Source organism: Mirounga angustirostris, unplaced genomic scaffold (assembly GCF_029215605.1).
Source record: "Mirounga angustirostris isolate CCGP_5_RB_7025 unplaced genomic scaffold, mMirAng1.0.hap1 SCAF_13, whole genome shotgun sequence".
NCBI classification, from domain to species: domain Eukaryota; kingdom Metazoa; phylum Chordata; class Mammalia; order Carnivora; family Phocidae; genus Mirounga; species Mirounga angustirostris.
In genome coordinates this window covers 1,581,964-1,597,439 of record NW_026991721.1, presented here as the reverse complement: position 1 = coordinate 1,597,439, position 15,476 = coordinate 1,581,964, and the positions used below count along the sequence as shown (strand labels likewise).

Sequence of the window (15,476 nt, the reverse complement as noted above, 5' to 3'; positions counted from 1 at the left end):
GCCTCAGTGCTGGAGTTCTGAGTCAATCTGCCCACGGGACACTCAGCCACACCTGCACCCCAGAGTGGGCGGGGGGCCAGGGTCCTTTCCCAAAGACCCTCAGGGCCTGGCCTGCGGGGCGAGGTGGCCGGCTACCCCCTCCTTCACACACCTCTCGCCCAGGAGCTCCCGGGGGGTGCGAGAGAGAAGTTCACCAGCCCAGACGAGGGACGTGCCCACTCTGGGGCTGGGGGGGGGGGGGTGCGCACAGGAAGGAATCAGGTAACCATGGGCTTGTGTCCTTAAATGGGAAAAAAACCCAGCAGTGGCGTGAAGCCTCTCTCGTCGGTGGGCCTCCTGAAACCGGGCAGGGGATCTGGAGGGTCCCCCGAAGCCAGGGAGGGGAGCAGGGAGGGGGCGCCTCAGATGCCAGGGCCCGGCCAGGCAGTGGGAGGAAGCACTCGGGGCTGGGGCTGGGGCACCCCTAGGTACTGCTGAGATTGCTCAAGGCCTGAGCCAGAGCCTGACACCCTGGGAGCATGGAATCGCTGGAATTCCTGTGTGAACCGGCTGGCTCTGCAGCCACAAACAGCTCGGTGATGGGGCGGGTCAACCTCACGGGCTGCTGACCTCGCCACTGTCACCCCAGGGTCAGAGGCCAGCAGGAAGGGAGGTTTCTGTCCTCAGCCAGCAGGACCAATGGCGTCTCCAAGGATGTGGCGTGACTTGGGGCCCATGGGGCAGGGACGATGGGTTCGCGGCTGGGTGTGTGGCGCCCACTTCCAGCACCGCCTCCTGGGCCTGGACAATCTCATGCGGGGTTAGACACCCCATGCGCCTTCCCACAATAGGATCATCCGACTCCCGTGAGCCCCTGCTCATCCCAGACCCGCACGCCACGCCCAACAGGGACACAGGACGTGGCAAGCCCCGGGGGGGGGGGTGGGGGGATGGTGGTAGAGATGGTGTCGGGCAGCCACGGGACAGAGACCGGGCTGGCACTCAGGACTGGGACACGCGTGAGTGGAGGGGAGAGCCTGACGTCAGGGGTCGGGGGTCCTGGGAGCAGGGCCCTCCAGCTCCTCCCTGGCCGGCGTTACATTCCCATGTTTCACACAAAGAAAGATGAGCCCACAGCCCAGGGCCTCACAAGCTCGAGGGGAGACCGGGAACCTGGCCCCGGCAGCCCTGTCTGCAAGGCCTCTAAGCCTGCTCTGCACTCAAACACACTGTTGGCGGGCCCAGAGCAGCGAGGGGACCCTGCCCGGGGCCGGTGGCCATTGTCTGCCTGCCATTATAGCGCCCGGCGCCCTCCGGGGCCTCCCACACCTTGGCCCCCGGCCCCCGGCCCCCAGCAAGAATGTTCCATGAGCCCCGTGGGCAAGCATGTGGCCCGGCATGCCAGGCCAAGCGCGCCGGGCCGGCGCCCGCTCCCCTCCCGCCCGGCACCGCCGTGTGCGCTCTTCCTCGCGCCGTCAGGCCCCTGCCTGCCATCAGGAGCTGGGTGGCAGGAACCAGTGCCCCGAGTCCCCGGGCAGCCCCACTTGGCCCCCTGAACACTGGGCTGGGCCCCTCACGGGCAGGGTCTCCATCTCCTGCTGTCAGATGGTGCTGTGGCCTTGGAGAGCAGGGTGGCCTTGGGAGGGCACAGCGGAGGGAGCCCCCCGGGGCAGCTGAGGCCCGGAGCCCATGGCTCCAGAAGCGGGGGTGCCTTTGCAGCAGACCCTTGCCCCTGCCCCGGCCGGCCTCCCTAGCCAGCCGCATGTGTTCGGGAGGCCTTTGATCTGGCCTTTAATGACCAACCCTGCTGATGGGTCATTGTTGGTGCCCCTCCATGCCCTGGGGGGCTTAGCATCAAGACTCCCCCATGGATGGCCCCGAGCTGGGTGCTTCCGGGCTCCCAGGCCACTCAGGGGCCAGGAGCACATTCTTGGTGGTACTCTGGGCCCAGGGTCACCTGGGACCTCCCAGGTCTGCTGCTGGGAGCAGGGGGTAGCTGGAGGGAGGGAGCCCCGTCGTTCACCGCTCAGGGCTGGCACCAAGTTGAGAGCAGCCCGGGGGGCGGCCCCAGCTCTGAGGGCGGGGGGCTGCCCCTGACGCTGCCCACTGGGCCTGGGGAGCGGGACACCCTCTGAGCACGGCCTGGCACTGCCTTCTCTCCCCAGGGCTGTGCAGCTTCAGGCAGGGGCTGCACCCTCCGGCCAACCAGCCGCAGCTTTCTGGTGAACAAGGCAGGCAGTGGGCGTGCGGGGCTCAGCGAGGCAGGACTCCCCGGAGCCACCCCTCCCCCAGGGCTCCCCGCACTCACCCGCTCACTCACACAGGCATGCGCGTGCGTGCACACCACACACGTGTGCACACGTGTGAACGCACGCAGCGGCGGGAAGCGGCGTCCTCAGCGCCGGGCTCGCAGACGTGGGGTTTTATTAGTGCTACAAATCAGATATCACACAGTTGGGGGCTGACGTGGTTTTTATAAGAATTATTTAGGGCCTGGCCGCCGGTGAAGTCCCAGGGAGAACCTGCTGAGGAACATCCAGCTGTTTGGGCCTCGGAATTCCCAACACTTCGTAAAGTGAAGGTATGAAAGGCCAGCACCTTGTTCTGTTTAAGGGGGCGCGTCACCCCTGCCCTGGGCCCGCCGCAAAGGCTTCTGGGAGGCACCTCCCCTGCGGCGGGGAGGGAAGGCCTGCAGCGGCCAGGGGAGGGGGCTGGGGCCCCCCCGCGAACACCCACCTGGGGGTCTCCCCAGCTCCCTCTGGAGGATTTTCGAGCTTCCCCTCCCCGGCGGGCCGTGGGCAGAGGCTGTCCTGCTCCCCCAGGGCCTGTCACAGGTGTCTGCCCCCCAGCCGCCCGGTCACCAGCTCAGGGGTGGTCTTTGGGCTGCCCCCAGCACCGTAGGGAATGTCCCAGGACCATGCTCTCGGGGACCCAGATAGCTGTGCAGGGTCATGGTGCTCATGCGTGGGGAGGGGGGTGCCTGGTGGAATCATCTCCTAGCCTCCTGCTGCCCTAAGGAGTGAGGGCTGCTCGGCCCAACCTCGGTCCAACCTCAGCCCTGCAGACTCCTGTCCTTGCAGGGGCAGGCGCACCGGGGACCCTCCTCGCCGGACTTCCTCTGAGCTCCATGCGGAGGAGCTGCGGGGCGGGGGCAGGGGGTGGTCAGGGGATCTTGCCTGTCATGCGTCCCTCAAGGAGAGGGGGTGGCAGAGATCCCAGTGTGTGTGTGGGGGGGGGTTGGGATGAAATGCTCGCATTGTCCTGGGGTGTGGGGGACACCGAGGAGGAGAAGGCCAGGGGGCCAGGGGGCCGGGGACTCTGCGCAGGGAGGGCTGAGAACATAGCCAAGGGAGGCAGAGCCCGGGGCTCCCCCTGCAGAGCCTGGGGCCAGGCAGAGAGCGCACAGACGTGCGGGGAAAGGCCTGGGGTCTCCCTCCCCCGCCCGCCCCTCCCCCCGGGCCAGGCCTTGAGCGGGAAGGGAAGCAGGCCGGCCTCTCCTCCCTCACCATAACGTCAGGGCTCCAGCATCCATCCGAGGAGGCCGGGGCCAATCAAAGCCAGATGTGGGGGCAACACAAAAATGCTGATGATTTTGACTAGGAAAAGCCCTATTTACCAAGAAATAATGAAGTGATTTGGGGGATTGTGCTGGGATGACCTCAGTCGGGAAGGAGCAAATGCAGATGCTGAACTGGTCTCCCAGTCCCGGGGCCCGCGGGCCGGCGGGCAGCAGAGCCTCGCACCGCGGCTGCTGTTCCTTCCGGGCCGAGCTGGTGCAAGGAGGCCTGGCCCCTCCGACCCCCAAGCTGTGGAGCCCCCGAGGTGGGCAACAGCAGGAAGAGGGGCCCCCCTGCAGTGTGGCTGGGGGTCCGCCACGGAGGGAGTCCTGGCGCGGTGGGGCGGTGGGAAGAGGAGGGCTCCTCTTTGCCCTGAAGGGACTTTGAGTCAGTTGCAAAGATGTGGCAGGCACCTGCACACAGGCGACCGGGGCTCGGCCCGGGGCCCCCGGACGTGTGGGGAGCAGCCCACTCTACCGGCCGCCCCACACCTGGGCAAACAAGGATTCCTGAGGGTGAGGGCGGGGTGGCATGTAAGGGGAGGGGGCCCCAGGTGCAGCCTTCAGGGAAGGAGCCATAGGGGGGCTGGGGTCCCCAGGGCTGAAGCCCCTCCCAGTGCCAGTCTCGCTGGAGGGGAGGCTCCCCGCCCCCACGCCCCGGCTCCTGCCCGAACCTGAAGAGCCCCTCTCCCGGGCACTCGCCCCATCCAGGCCTCACTGGTGGGGTCGGCCGTGCACGTGGCCCATCTCTGCAGCCTCCACGGATGTTTAGGGACAATCCTTCCACCATGGCCAGGCTGCCCCCAGCTCGCCTGGAACACTCCGGGAAAAGCACCCAGTCCTCCCCTCCTTGGACAACGCAGACACGTGTGTCCCCAAAATCGCAGACCCAGCGGAGGAAGCAACCCCAGTGTCTGCCACAGAGCATGGATTCGCCCACGTGGACACACACAGCACGGAGCATTACGCGGCCTTCCAAGGCTCATCCTGCGACGTGCCACAGCATGGACGAACCTGGGGGCACTGAGCCGACCACTGAGCCGACCACCGAGCCGACCACCAAGCCGACCACGCGCTGACCGCCGCGCCGACCACCGCGCCCGCCTGGGGCAGGCGAGCCCCTGGAGAGACGGAGAGCAGAGCTGTGGCCAGCAGGGGCGGGTGAGGGGGGTGAGGAGGGCTGGCCGCAGGGCACAGGGCTGCTTTCTGGACAACACAAACATGTTTTGAAAGGGATCACAGGATGGAGACAAGGCTCTGCGAAAGTACGGACACCTCACGACATACTTGCAGTGGGCGGGTGGTGGGGTATGTGAACTATGTCTCCATAAAGCCGTTTGAAGATAGGAGAGGACGTGCATGCCCTGCCCTGCGAGCCAGGAGGGAGGCCCCGGGTCAGGCGAGAGCGGGGGGCCGGGGGCCGGCAGCTCACCACCCAGCTCCCTGCTCCCGGGGTGGGACATGGGGCCATCACGTCTGGCTCGGCGGGCTCACTGGGGTTGGCCGTTCCCCAGTTATGTTCCTGCATAAACTAGCAGAATTTAGGGTCACATGAAAGCCAGGAAGTGGGGGGAGCACGGTCACTCCAGAGGTGCCTTCCAGGAGGCCCTGGAGGGGTGGGTGGGGGATGAGGGGAAGTGCGGCGTCCCTGGGCCTGGGTCCCGGGCTGGGGGGCTGGGGGCCCATGGGAAGGGGGCTCTTGGGGAGGTGGTGCACACGGGGGCCAGAAGGCAGGGAGCCCCCCCTCCGACGTGGGGCTCTGGGCTGTGGAAGCTGTGTGGGCACTTTCCTGGCAGAGGGCCCCGCAGCCTGGCCGGTGGGAGGGGTGGGGGCCCCTGCCCCAGCTCCCCGCTGTTATCTGCAGTCAGAGACTTAAGCCATGTCTTAGGAGCTGGGGAGACAGCCCTGGGGACGACTCGTCGGCCCTAGAAGAGGAAAACCAGCCGCTGACGGACTGTGGCCAGATGGGTTTCCGCTCCCTCCTGGCGGCCCTGGGCGGCTGGGCCTCACCTGGAGCTGCTGGGGGGGCCTGGGATGTGTCCCTGGGGGCCTGGGGCCCGCCCGCTGCAGCTATAACTCATCAGCACAGACCAGGAACTGAGCAGAGCACGTGGCAGTCCCCAGGGCCCTTCCCGGCCCCAGCCCCCTCAGCCCTGCCCTGCTGGCCTCTGCTTTTGCTGTAACCTGGCGTCCCCCGGTCTCTCACTCCCCTTGCAAAGTAAACAGACCTCCCACATGGCGACACACGAACATCCCAGAAGATGGGGGGCTCGCGGGGGGTGGGGAAGCACTGGGGGCTCTCCCTCCTTCCCTCTGTCCGTGGACTTCCCCCCACGACCTGGTGCCCTGCGTGCTCCCTGCAGGACCATCCCCATGGGAAGGGACGCCCAGCCCTATGTGAGGTGTCCGGCCAAGGGGGGCCCGTTGGGTGTTTGTTCGCAGTGTGGGAGACCCCGTCTGGCCCCCATGCAGAGATCTGGAGTTTGTCTCCCGCTGTGCAGGACAAGGGGACACTGAGTCACGGCCAGGACAACCGTGGGGCCGTTGTCTTAGGGGCAGAGACGGACCTCGCAAGGCCCAGGCCCTCTCCCTCCTCAGCCTCCAGCCAGGGAGCAGCTCGGAGGGGAAGGGGTGTCCAGCCGGCTCCTCCTTGAGGCTCCGGGCCTGGGGTGGGGGTAGAGCAGCCCCCCAGCTGCAGGCCCACTTCCTGGATTCCTGAGGACCTGCAAGGCAACCCCCACAGCTGTCCTCTCCTCCACCCTCATTCCCCTGGGCCCGTCACTGGGCCCCGGGTGCGGAGGGGGCTCTGCCGGCCCTGGGGGTACAGGGGAGACCAAGGACATGGCTGCTCTCCGGCCCCTTCCTCCTCCCCCCGGCAGAAAGATGACCGTGCCTCTGGGGGCGGGGGTGTGGGGGGACACGGGGGTCTCAGGGAGGCCAGCCGGCGGAGGCGCTGGGCTGCGTCTGGGGTGTGCGTGGCGGCCCGTGCTGGACGTGCTTGGATGAAGGATGGGATTGCTCTCCCAGCCTTGAGTTGGGGTCCTCAGGGCCGCGGGGCCCCATGAATTATTTCTCTAAGGAGAATACCGTTGACTCTGCTCTCCGGTCGCCTTCCGGACCTTCCCCATCACTTTAAATCAATGCTGAAGGGCGGCGTTTGCCCGGACCTTCACCCTCCAAGTGGAGGGAGCTGCAAGGCCCACGTGACGCGGCCGTCCCCGGTCCGGGTGTCCCTCAGGGCAGAAGGGGGTTGCCGAGCCAGCCCCCATTTCCGCCTGCCCCTGCAAGGCCCCCCGAGGAGGAAAGAGCCAGGGCCCTCCTTAGGTCACAGGAGGGCAGTGCCGGAGGATGGGGTTCCCCGAGGCCTGGTGGCATCCGTGTCCTACCCCAGGGCCGGTGTGGCCGACTCTCCTGAGCACCCCAGGGCTTTCTGGTTTGCTCCCAAATCCCTAGGCCCAACCTGTCTGCATGAAGCCCACACGCAGACGCACACGCAGACGGCCCCAGCTCGGCAGGCTCGGCCCAGTTCCTGCCACCTGCCTTCAGGGCACAGCAACCAGGGCTCACGGGGCACCCGCCACAGGGGCCTGCAGGGCACAGAGGCCAGCTTGGCTGCCCGCACATCTCAGGGCCAGGCCCCTCGATGCACGCACTGTGGGTCCCCAGATGCCGTCTCCTTCCAGACCGTCCACCCCAGGGTGCCGATGGCCACTGGCCATATCATCCCGTCCTCGGGCCTTCAGGTTGCTGGTCCTTCCCACCTCGTCCTCCATTTCCCGCTTCCCGCCCTCCACGCGCTGCTTTGCACTAGGCTGGCATCTGCTGAACACCGCTTCCTCTGGGTCCTGCCGTGGACCCCTCCCCACTCGAGAGCCACCAATGGTGCTGGCCTGGACCCTCAGCAGGACGGGCTCCCTGCCCGTGGCGCTCACCCCACCCCTCCTCACAACCTGCCCGACACAACCTTCCTCACGAAGACCCTTCTCATGGGGGCACCCCCCCCACCTTCTCGCCTTAGGCTCGTGGGGCCGAATGGGCCACAGGGGCCCTGTTCCGTCCCTGCAGGCAGGCGCCGTGTGCACTGTGGGGCGCGGGGCACAGCCCTGCGCTGGACGCCAGGGACAGAGGACACACAGCCCGGGGCTTCCACACACAGGACTTTATTGGGGCCGTCACAGGCCGAACCAGTCGGGCACGCCGCCGCGCCGGGGGTCCCGGCTCTGCCTCTGCCTCTGCCCCTCCAGGAGCTTGTCCTGGATGTCGTTGTCACCGGGGCTGCCGTGATTTTTCTCGGGAAACAGATCGGGGAACGTGAAGGTCTGTCCATGGGCCTGCGGAGGGGACAAGCACTCGGGCTCAGAGCCGCGACTCTGGGTGCCTCCAGGCAGGAGGACAGCCTGACAGGGCCCTGCTGCACCAACCCCCCGGGACGGACACGCGGCCAGCACATCCAGGGCGCTGTCCCCGCCTGGAACGCAAACATGTCGGCCTGCCACTGGCTTTTATCTAACAGCGGGAAGCCATGACTCCGGACAATGCCCCTTTTCATCGGCATTATCTCTTTATGGAGTGGTGTCTGCAGCGCTGGAGCCTCATTAAAAGCAGCCCAGCAAAGCGCCCATTCACGGGCGCGGGGGCAGCCCGGTCGGACCGGGGGGCAGGAGCGAGGCACAGGAAAACACGGCACAAATAACGTCTGGTGCCGCGCTGAAACTTTTTCCATCCAAAATACCTACAGGCCTTTACCCACATTAAAGACTACCCCTCCTCCTGGCTCGGAGCTTGGCAAATAAAACGCATATAACGTACAAAGAAATGTACATATGCAGCAGTCTATAAATCAAGACCGGCTTTGCAAATTAACTGGTTTTACGTCTTTCACTAAAAGTTCAGAATGTGCCAGCGTCGGCCAAGCCCCAGCCCAGACCCCCGAGCACGTGTGCGGAGCACCGGCCCCCGTGGGCGCGGAGGAGGGGGCCCCGGCAACTGTGAGGTGCCCTTTCAGTTCGCCTCGGCTCACGGGGCAGCCCCCCAAGACCAGGGCGCAGGAGGGGGGTGCGTGCCAGGGCAGCGCTGTCTGTTTCCAGACGGGCAAAGAAGGATGGAGGACGGCATCCGTATCTGGAAAATTTTAATAAGTAAAATCAGTAAAGTGCGCTGGTTCTTGGAGACCCTTGTTTTGTAAAGAAATTTGGCTTTGGGCAGGCGGCCAAGTATGATCTGAAACAGCCCGCACGCCCCACCCGAGAAGGGAAGGTTTATAAATTCTGATCACATGGCGCGGAGCGCGGGCCCGAGTGAAGAAAGCAGGGCTGTGTGCGCTCAGTAGCCAGCCTGCAGCAGGATTAGCTTACACGGCTCAACGCTGCTTTTTTTTCTTTTTTAAAATACCAAAGGGCAAGAGTTTACACGCAGGGCTGATTGCCCAGAACGGGGATTTATGTTTAATATATCGAGGTGATTTTGCTAGTTTTCTGAGGTGGGGGAAACCCAAAATGACATTTTAAAATATAAATACAAAGATGCCAATTTGCAATAGCTCCGGAAAAACGGACGGAGCCGGTGAAAGAAATTCTTCAGTTCTCACCAGAGACAAGAGCCACTTGTGGGCGCCCCTCTCCGGGGAACTTCACCTTGTACTTTCAAAAGTAAACCCTCAATCCCCGCCATGGCGCGCAACGAGCGGCTCAGCAGGGAAGGCCAGGAAAGGAGCAGTGTGGGAACCGGCCCCAGGCCGGCGGTCCCAGGTGCCCCCAGGGCCACCGCCTGGCCCCAGAAGGCTCCTGCCGGCCGGGCGACACTCTGCTTGCCGCGTGGGGGATGCAGACCCGCAGAGATATGTATCAGGTTGTCGGGGGGGACAGGGGCCCCCACCCCGCCGGACGGGCTCTTCCGCAGCAGTCAACCCAAAATAGATTCGGAAACTTAATTTGTGTTCGTGATTGACCCTCTGTGTGCTTTACAATTAGCTCTGTTTTTAGAAGCCCCAGAGCGGGGCCCACAGGGACACGCTGGGAGAGGTCGGCCCCGGCAGATGGGGGCAGAGAGGGGACCCCTTCAGAGGGCAAGGGCCCAAGCTTCCTGCCGGTCTGCAGGCCAGGCAGAGGCGTGCGGGACTGGGGGGCGGGGGGCCCACCACGACGTCCCTGAATGTCACTGTGGGCTTGCAGGCGCCGTGCCCAGCGGGGCCTCTGCCCCCGGCTGTGCGGCCGGGTTTCATGGGGGGGGAGAAGGACGCGCCCCGCGGCAGCTGCGTGCACCACATCGAAGGGGGCTGAGGTGGGGCCCGGGGAAGAATGCGAGGGCTCGGGTGACTCAGAAGCCACTTGTAACTGTCGTTGGCCCGCAGAAGGCCTGGTGGCGAATGCCCGCACAGGGGGTGTCAGCCCGCACGCGTGACAGAGACAGATGGCCCGATTTCACACACAGGACAGAGGCGCCTTTATATGGCCAACGGGCGCTCTCTCCACCTGGATTGGCTGATTTTATGCACAGCAAATATTAGGCCAAATAATTACGGGGGCCCCTGTTTAGAACAACAACTGTGACTGTTTTTCAGAGAAGTTGCCACGCTAACTCGGTCTCTTAACTGCCTCCTCTTGCCCAAAATAGGGCTGTAGGCCCGGGGGGGGGGGGGGGGGGGATTCCACAATAGCGCTACTGCCATCTAGCGGCCACGGCCAGCCGCCGCCCTCCATGGGCTCAGCTCAGCTGTCCACCCCGTATGGAAGAATCTAGAAGGCCCCCCCCACCCCGGCCACCGGGGGTTTCAAACAGCAAGGGCAGCTAATGGGCCTTGCAATCAGGGCCCTCCCTGGCGGGTTTGCACAGAGGTGGCAGGGGACCCTGCCATCTCCTGGAGGGCTCATCTGCAGAAGCACATCTAGGGTCCCTTCTGGAAGGGGAGAGCCTGAGCAGGGGGCTTCCTCTCTGCTGGACGGAGATGGTGCACTGGACCCTCTCCCCACGCCCCAGGCCAGGCAGGATACACGGTCAAGAGAACCTGGCGGAATGTGCCAGAGCCCCACAACCCAGTCCAGAGGGGAGGGGGCTCAGCCAGGACCCCAGGGCACACCGAACGGGTCCAGCTCTGAGACCCAGGCCCCTGCAGCAGCTTTACCCCCAGGCCATCAACTGCCTCCCCCTTCCCCCGGGGGCCTATCCCTCCAAGGACACGCGCTCCAGAGGCAGGAGCTTTGGTTTCTGCCTGAGCCCAAACCCCCGGGGCCTGAGTGGGCCTGCCCGAGCCCACAGCACATTCAAAGTCCAAGGGCCCAACACGGCTGGCCCCAGAGAAGTTCCAAAATGCCCCGTGCCGTCTCCTCCCACGGGGTGAATGTGCTCAGAGCACCAGCTCCGCCTGGGGCTTCACTGGGGATTAGCACTGAGTGCAGGCTCTGCCCCGCGCCTGCCATGGTCCTTGAGATCCTGCCTCGCAGGGCCTCCCTGGGCCCCAGGCGGGGGCCGCTGCACAAACACGTCCCCCGCACCAAGGTCACGGTCGTGATAAGTCACGCCCAGGACTTGGGACTCTGCCCGAAGCCCACTCACCAGCTGCACATAGGCCACCTTGTAGTCTGGTTTCTTCATCCTGACGTTTCTGTAATCCCTCTTCCTGTTGGAACCTGTTGGGGAGGGGGAGACACACTTTACTCCAAGCACGAGATTTCCAGTAAAACTCACCCAGGAACCCACTTTCTAGAAAGAGGCAGACATGTTAAGAATTGGTTGGTCTCCCACTGATGACAGTGTGTCACAGCCGAATGTGACCGGCTCACGGGTCCAGGCTGTGCTCGAGGAGCCAGCGTCACCACCGTGGCTCTCTGCTCCGTGAAACACCCAAATGTGTCTAAAAGAAGTAAGGAGACCCATTTCTCCCGTTCGTCAGCACAGCGACCCAACACAGAAGGCTGCTGTCCCTAACAACTCGGAGTGCAGTGGGGGGGTCAGGGAACCAAGAGGAAAGCGCCCTGCTGACCCCGCTTCCGAGGTGGTCGAGGACAGAGCTTAGAGCAGAAGCGGGGTGGCCCACCCGAGCTCCAGCCCCGGCTCTGCCCTGTTGGCAGCGTGGGCCTGGGGGAGCCCCTGCGGCCCTGAGCACTTCAGCTCCCCAGCAGGAACCAGTCCCCCACAGTGGCTGGGACGAGGCCTCGTAAGCTCCGGGGGCGTGCCCACCCCCCCAGAGGGCAGAAGGGGCCTGGCACGCACCATGCTGCACCCTCGTCCGCACGGCGGCCACGGGCACGTTGTAGATGCGCTCGAGGTAATTCCTGAGGTCCACCCTGGTCATCCTGGGGTAGAGACGAAAGAAAAGCAAGTCCCAGCCAGGCTGAGATGAAAAGCAGCCACCCGACCCCACCCGGTGCTCTCCTGTCCCCCACATATGAGTGGGGGGCCGTAGGGGCCAGGCTCCCAGGCAGAGCTCTCCCCAGGGAAGGGCCAATGTGGCGGTGCCCCAGGCTGCCAAGAGCCCAGCCCACCAGGTGGCCACGGTGCTGGTGGGTTAGGCCCCCTCCCCTTTCCACCTGAAATGGCATCATCACCGTGGCCCTTGGCCACTCCTGCCCGGCCTCTGAAGGCTGCCACTCAAGCTCAAGCTGACCCCAGGCCCATGCACGGGGACGGTCACATCCTGAGGCATCAGAGCAGCGCCCTGCAGCCTGGGGGACAGTGCCCGGGGCCTCTGCGAGGGAACCGCTGGAAAACTAGGTTTTTGGAAGCTGTGGTGAGAAGCTCCGAGAGCCTGGGCCCAGGCGCCTGGGAAGAGCACGGAGCTCAATGCAGTTACAGAGGCGCTGGGCCCTCCACTGGGCTTCCCCCGGGTGGGGGGGCCGTGGGGGGAGGGGAGGGCGTGGGGGGCAGCCCGGCCTCACCCCAGGCTCTGCAAACAGCAGGCCCTCGGTCAATATTTGCAGAGCAGCTCAGAGAGCTGCCTGTGGTGTTTTCACAGCGGGGAGAAGCCACACGTAGGAGCCGGGTCTGCGACACCAGCAGGACGGCCAGCCCCCGGGGGCACTCCCCAGCCTGAATTCCTCAGGGGCTTACTCCATGGGGATCCGGAACTGCACGGTGTCCTCGGGCTGCACCGAGCCGGGCCGCACCAGCCGGATGAAGAAGTTTGTTCGGAAGACACGGAGCTGGGGGCCGCCCAGCTGGTACAGAGGGTACCTGAGACGAGGAGATTTGTCCGCATCAAACACAGAACACGGGACCCCGGGGTCGCCCCCGGCAGACCTCCATTTGTTTACCCACTGCAACAGGAGCGGGAAGCAAAGGGGGGGGGCTCTCCACAGGCCAGCGCCCCAGGGCCCCCTCTGCTCACTGCACAGTTCTGCCCAGCGTGGGCCCCGAGACCCCCGGTGCCCATCAACTCGTGTGGGCTGCGGCCCCTTCGGAAAGGGCTATGGAGTGACTCAAGAAATAGGCCTGTAGAGAGCACGCCCACCGTGGCCCCCGAAAGGTGCTGGTGGCCAGGCTTGGAGGCCTCGCTTGCTCAAAGTGATGGCCCCACGGGCAGGCTGCCTGCCGTGGAGTCGCTCCCAGCCCTGGCTCACCCCGCAGCAAGGGCGGGCGTCACTTGCACGCTCTCCATGTGGGTGGGAGAAGCACCCGTCACCCGACCCGTTAACCCCCACCCCTACCCTGAGAACCCCCAGGGCGAGCAGAGGCAGCTGCAAAGCAGTGAGAGGCCACCACCACCCACAGCCATTGCCACGTGCACTTGCGCTCTGGGCTTGCAAGGGCAACGCAGCCAGCCGAGGGGGGCGCCTGTGGTCTGCAGAGGCTGCCAGGAGGCCAGGGGGCCGGGCCTGGGGAGGGTGGGCACGCAGGCCACGAGTCTCACCAGCAGCCTTGCTAGCCACTCTGCAGCACCGCCCGGGGCCCCCCGAGCTTGGGGGACAACCCGCACCCTGCAAGGGGGGCTCAGGGAGGCCAAATTCCACGCTGGGCAGGATGAGGAGGGCCAGGGGGCGAGCGGACCAGGGTGAGCCTCAGGGCTGAGCGGGCACCGGGGCATGTGGACGGGACGGGGGCTCCGGGAGGCTAGGGCAGCGCAGGACTGAACGGCCAAGGGCCACCCACCCGAGGCCGGCCAGTGGCCCAGCAGCACCCCCGGGGCCGTCTCCACCGCAGGGCGGGCGTGCTGAGAGGCTGAAGGGCGGCTTCTGAAGCGCGCAGGCCTCGTCCTCTCAGGGCCCACCGAGCGAGAGGCCTGCCTTGTTTTGCCCTCCGTTGGAGCTCGAGCCAATGGCCGGGCACCCAGGGGGCTCACTTATTCCCCCTGGCGACCAACTGCGGCACTGCAGGGGGGCAGGGGCAGGCCCTCGGGGAGCGGGGCGGGTGGGGAGCCTCCTTCTGCCCAGGTCCCTGGGCTTGAGGATGGAGGGCCGCCCGCGGCCGGGGGTGGGGGTGGGGGTGGAGGGAGGCCCAGTGTGAGGGTCAGCGGCCAGAGGCCTGAGGTGGGCAGGACATGAGTCCCCGAGGCGCCCACGGTCTCGAAAACCCCCCGTCCTTCGCCACCCGCGGGAGGGCCGGGACAAGCCGCAGGGCCCGCCGAGCGCTGCGGGGCCCCCTCCTCCTGGCCCCCCGTCGCCGGCCCGCACCAGCGGCGGGCCCACCCCGCGCCCTCGGCCGCCTGGCCCTCCCGGGTTTCACAGGCCCGGCATCCACACGGCTCGAGTGCAACTCGGAATTTCTCCCGCCTGCTCCCGACTCAGCGACCTGGCAGGCTGCCACCAGCCCCACCTCCCCGCGGCCCCGAGGGTGACTCACCCGCGATCCCACCCTCCCCCGCGCCCCCGCCCGCTCTCCTCCCGGGCCTCCCCGGCCGCCGCGTGGACACGCCGGCCCCGAGGCCGCGCCCCGGCCCCGCGGCTCCCAAGCCCGCGCGGGCGCCTCGGCCCCTCTGCACCTGCCGGCGCGCACTCGCGCCCCCCAACACGGGGTCCCGAGCCGCGGGCCCAGCCGGCGCCAGCGCGCATGCGTGCATGCGATCGCTCATTCATCAGGGGGCCGGTCGCGCTCGCCGGGGACACGAGTGCGTCAGCCTCAGCTGCGGGGGCGCGCTGCGGGGGTCCCGGCGACGCGGGCGGGGGCGCCCCTCCGGGCGGGCGCTCGACGTCCCCGCCGCGCCCGCAGCCCCTGGCCGGCACCGCGCCCCCCCGCCCCTCCCCCCCGCCGGCCCCCAGGCCCGCGCCCCCCGCCACTCACAGCACATTCCGCGCCATCGCCGGCTTCCGGGCCGCGGGCGGAAGGAGGGGCACGCACGGCCCGCGTGGACCCGGCGCAGCGCCCCCTGGCTTCCGGGAGGGCCCGCGGCGCCCCGCCCCCGGCCCCGCCCCGGCCCCGCCCGGCCCCGCCCCGCGCACCTGCCCCACCGCCCCGCCCCAATCACCTGCCGTCCCGCCCGTTCACTTGTCCCGTCGCCCCGCCCACTAGGTAGCCCCGCCCACGCCCCGCCCACGGCATCGCCCCACCCTACTGCCCCTACGACGGCCCCGCCTACTGCCTCGGCCCCCGCCCCCGCCCCGCCCCGCCCCGTTCACCTGACCCACCGCCCCGCCCAGCGCACCTGCCCACACTGCCCCGCCCACTGCCTCTCCCACGGCCCCTCACCTGCACACCTGCCCCCACCGCCCTGCCTACCGCACCTGCCGCACTTACTGCACCTGTCTCATTCTGCCTCACCTTCCTGTCTCCTCGGCCCTGACCCACGTCCCTACCCCACTGCCCCTTCCCTGTCCACTGCCCCCTGACCCACGCACCTGGCCCCTACCTGGCCTGCACATCTGGGCCGCACCCTTGACCTGCACGCCCTGTAAGAGCCCAGAATCCCTCATGCCCCTGGGTCTCTCCCAAGTCCCGCAAACCCTTCAAGTGTCCAGAACCCATCTTGCCCAGTCCCCTCACCCTGCCCAGGCACCTCATCCTGCCCACTCCC

At 66.7% G+C, this 15,476-nt stretch overlaps 1 protein-coding gene and 1 non-coding gene across 4 annotated transcripts; one reads left to right on the top strand and one right to left on the bottom strand.

The window, feature by feature from the left end:
* Positions 1–1,958: 1,958 nt before the first annotated feature.
* Positions 1,959–4,884, top strand: LOC123856838 (uncharacterized). Its single transcript, XR_006793746.3, has 2 exons — positions 1,959–2,560; positions 4,247–4,884. It is a non-coding gene; the product is annotated as an uncharacterized LOC123856838 (transcript).
* A 2,795-nt stretch (positions 4,885–7,679) lies between these two features.
* On the bottom strand, positions 7,680–14,961 carry MRPL23 (mitochondrial ribosomal protein L23). Of its 3 annotated transcripts, none has more exons than XM_064576014.1 (5): positions 14,931–14,961; positions 12,581–12,703; positions 11,744–11,826; positions 11,087–11,160; positions 7,680–7,866 (listed from the first exon to the last, which is right to left on the bottom strand). In XM_064576014.1, the coding sequence occupies exons 2-5, from the start codon at positions 12,583–12,585 to the stop codon at positions 7,708–7,710; spliced, it is 321 nt and encodes a 106-aa protein (XP_064432084.1). In that variant the 5' UTR covers positions 12,586–12,703; positions 14,931–14,961; the 3' UTR covers positions 7,680–7,707. The 3 variants fall into 3 exon arrangements, with proteins under 3 accessions (XP_064432084.1, XP_045748981.1, XP_064432083.1); XM_045893025.3 differs by lacking the exon at positions 14,931–14,961 and adding an exon at positions 14,747–14,871; XM_064576013.1 differs by lacking the exons at positions 7,680–7,866; positions 14,931–14,961 and adding exons at positions 7,873–8,656; positions 14,747–14,871.
* Between the last annotated feature and the right edge of the window lie 515 nt (positions 14,962–15,476).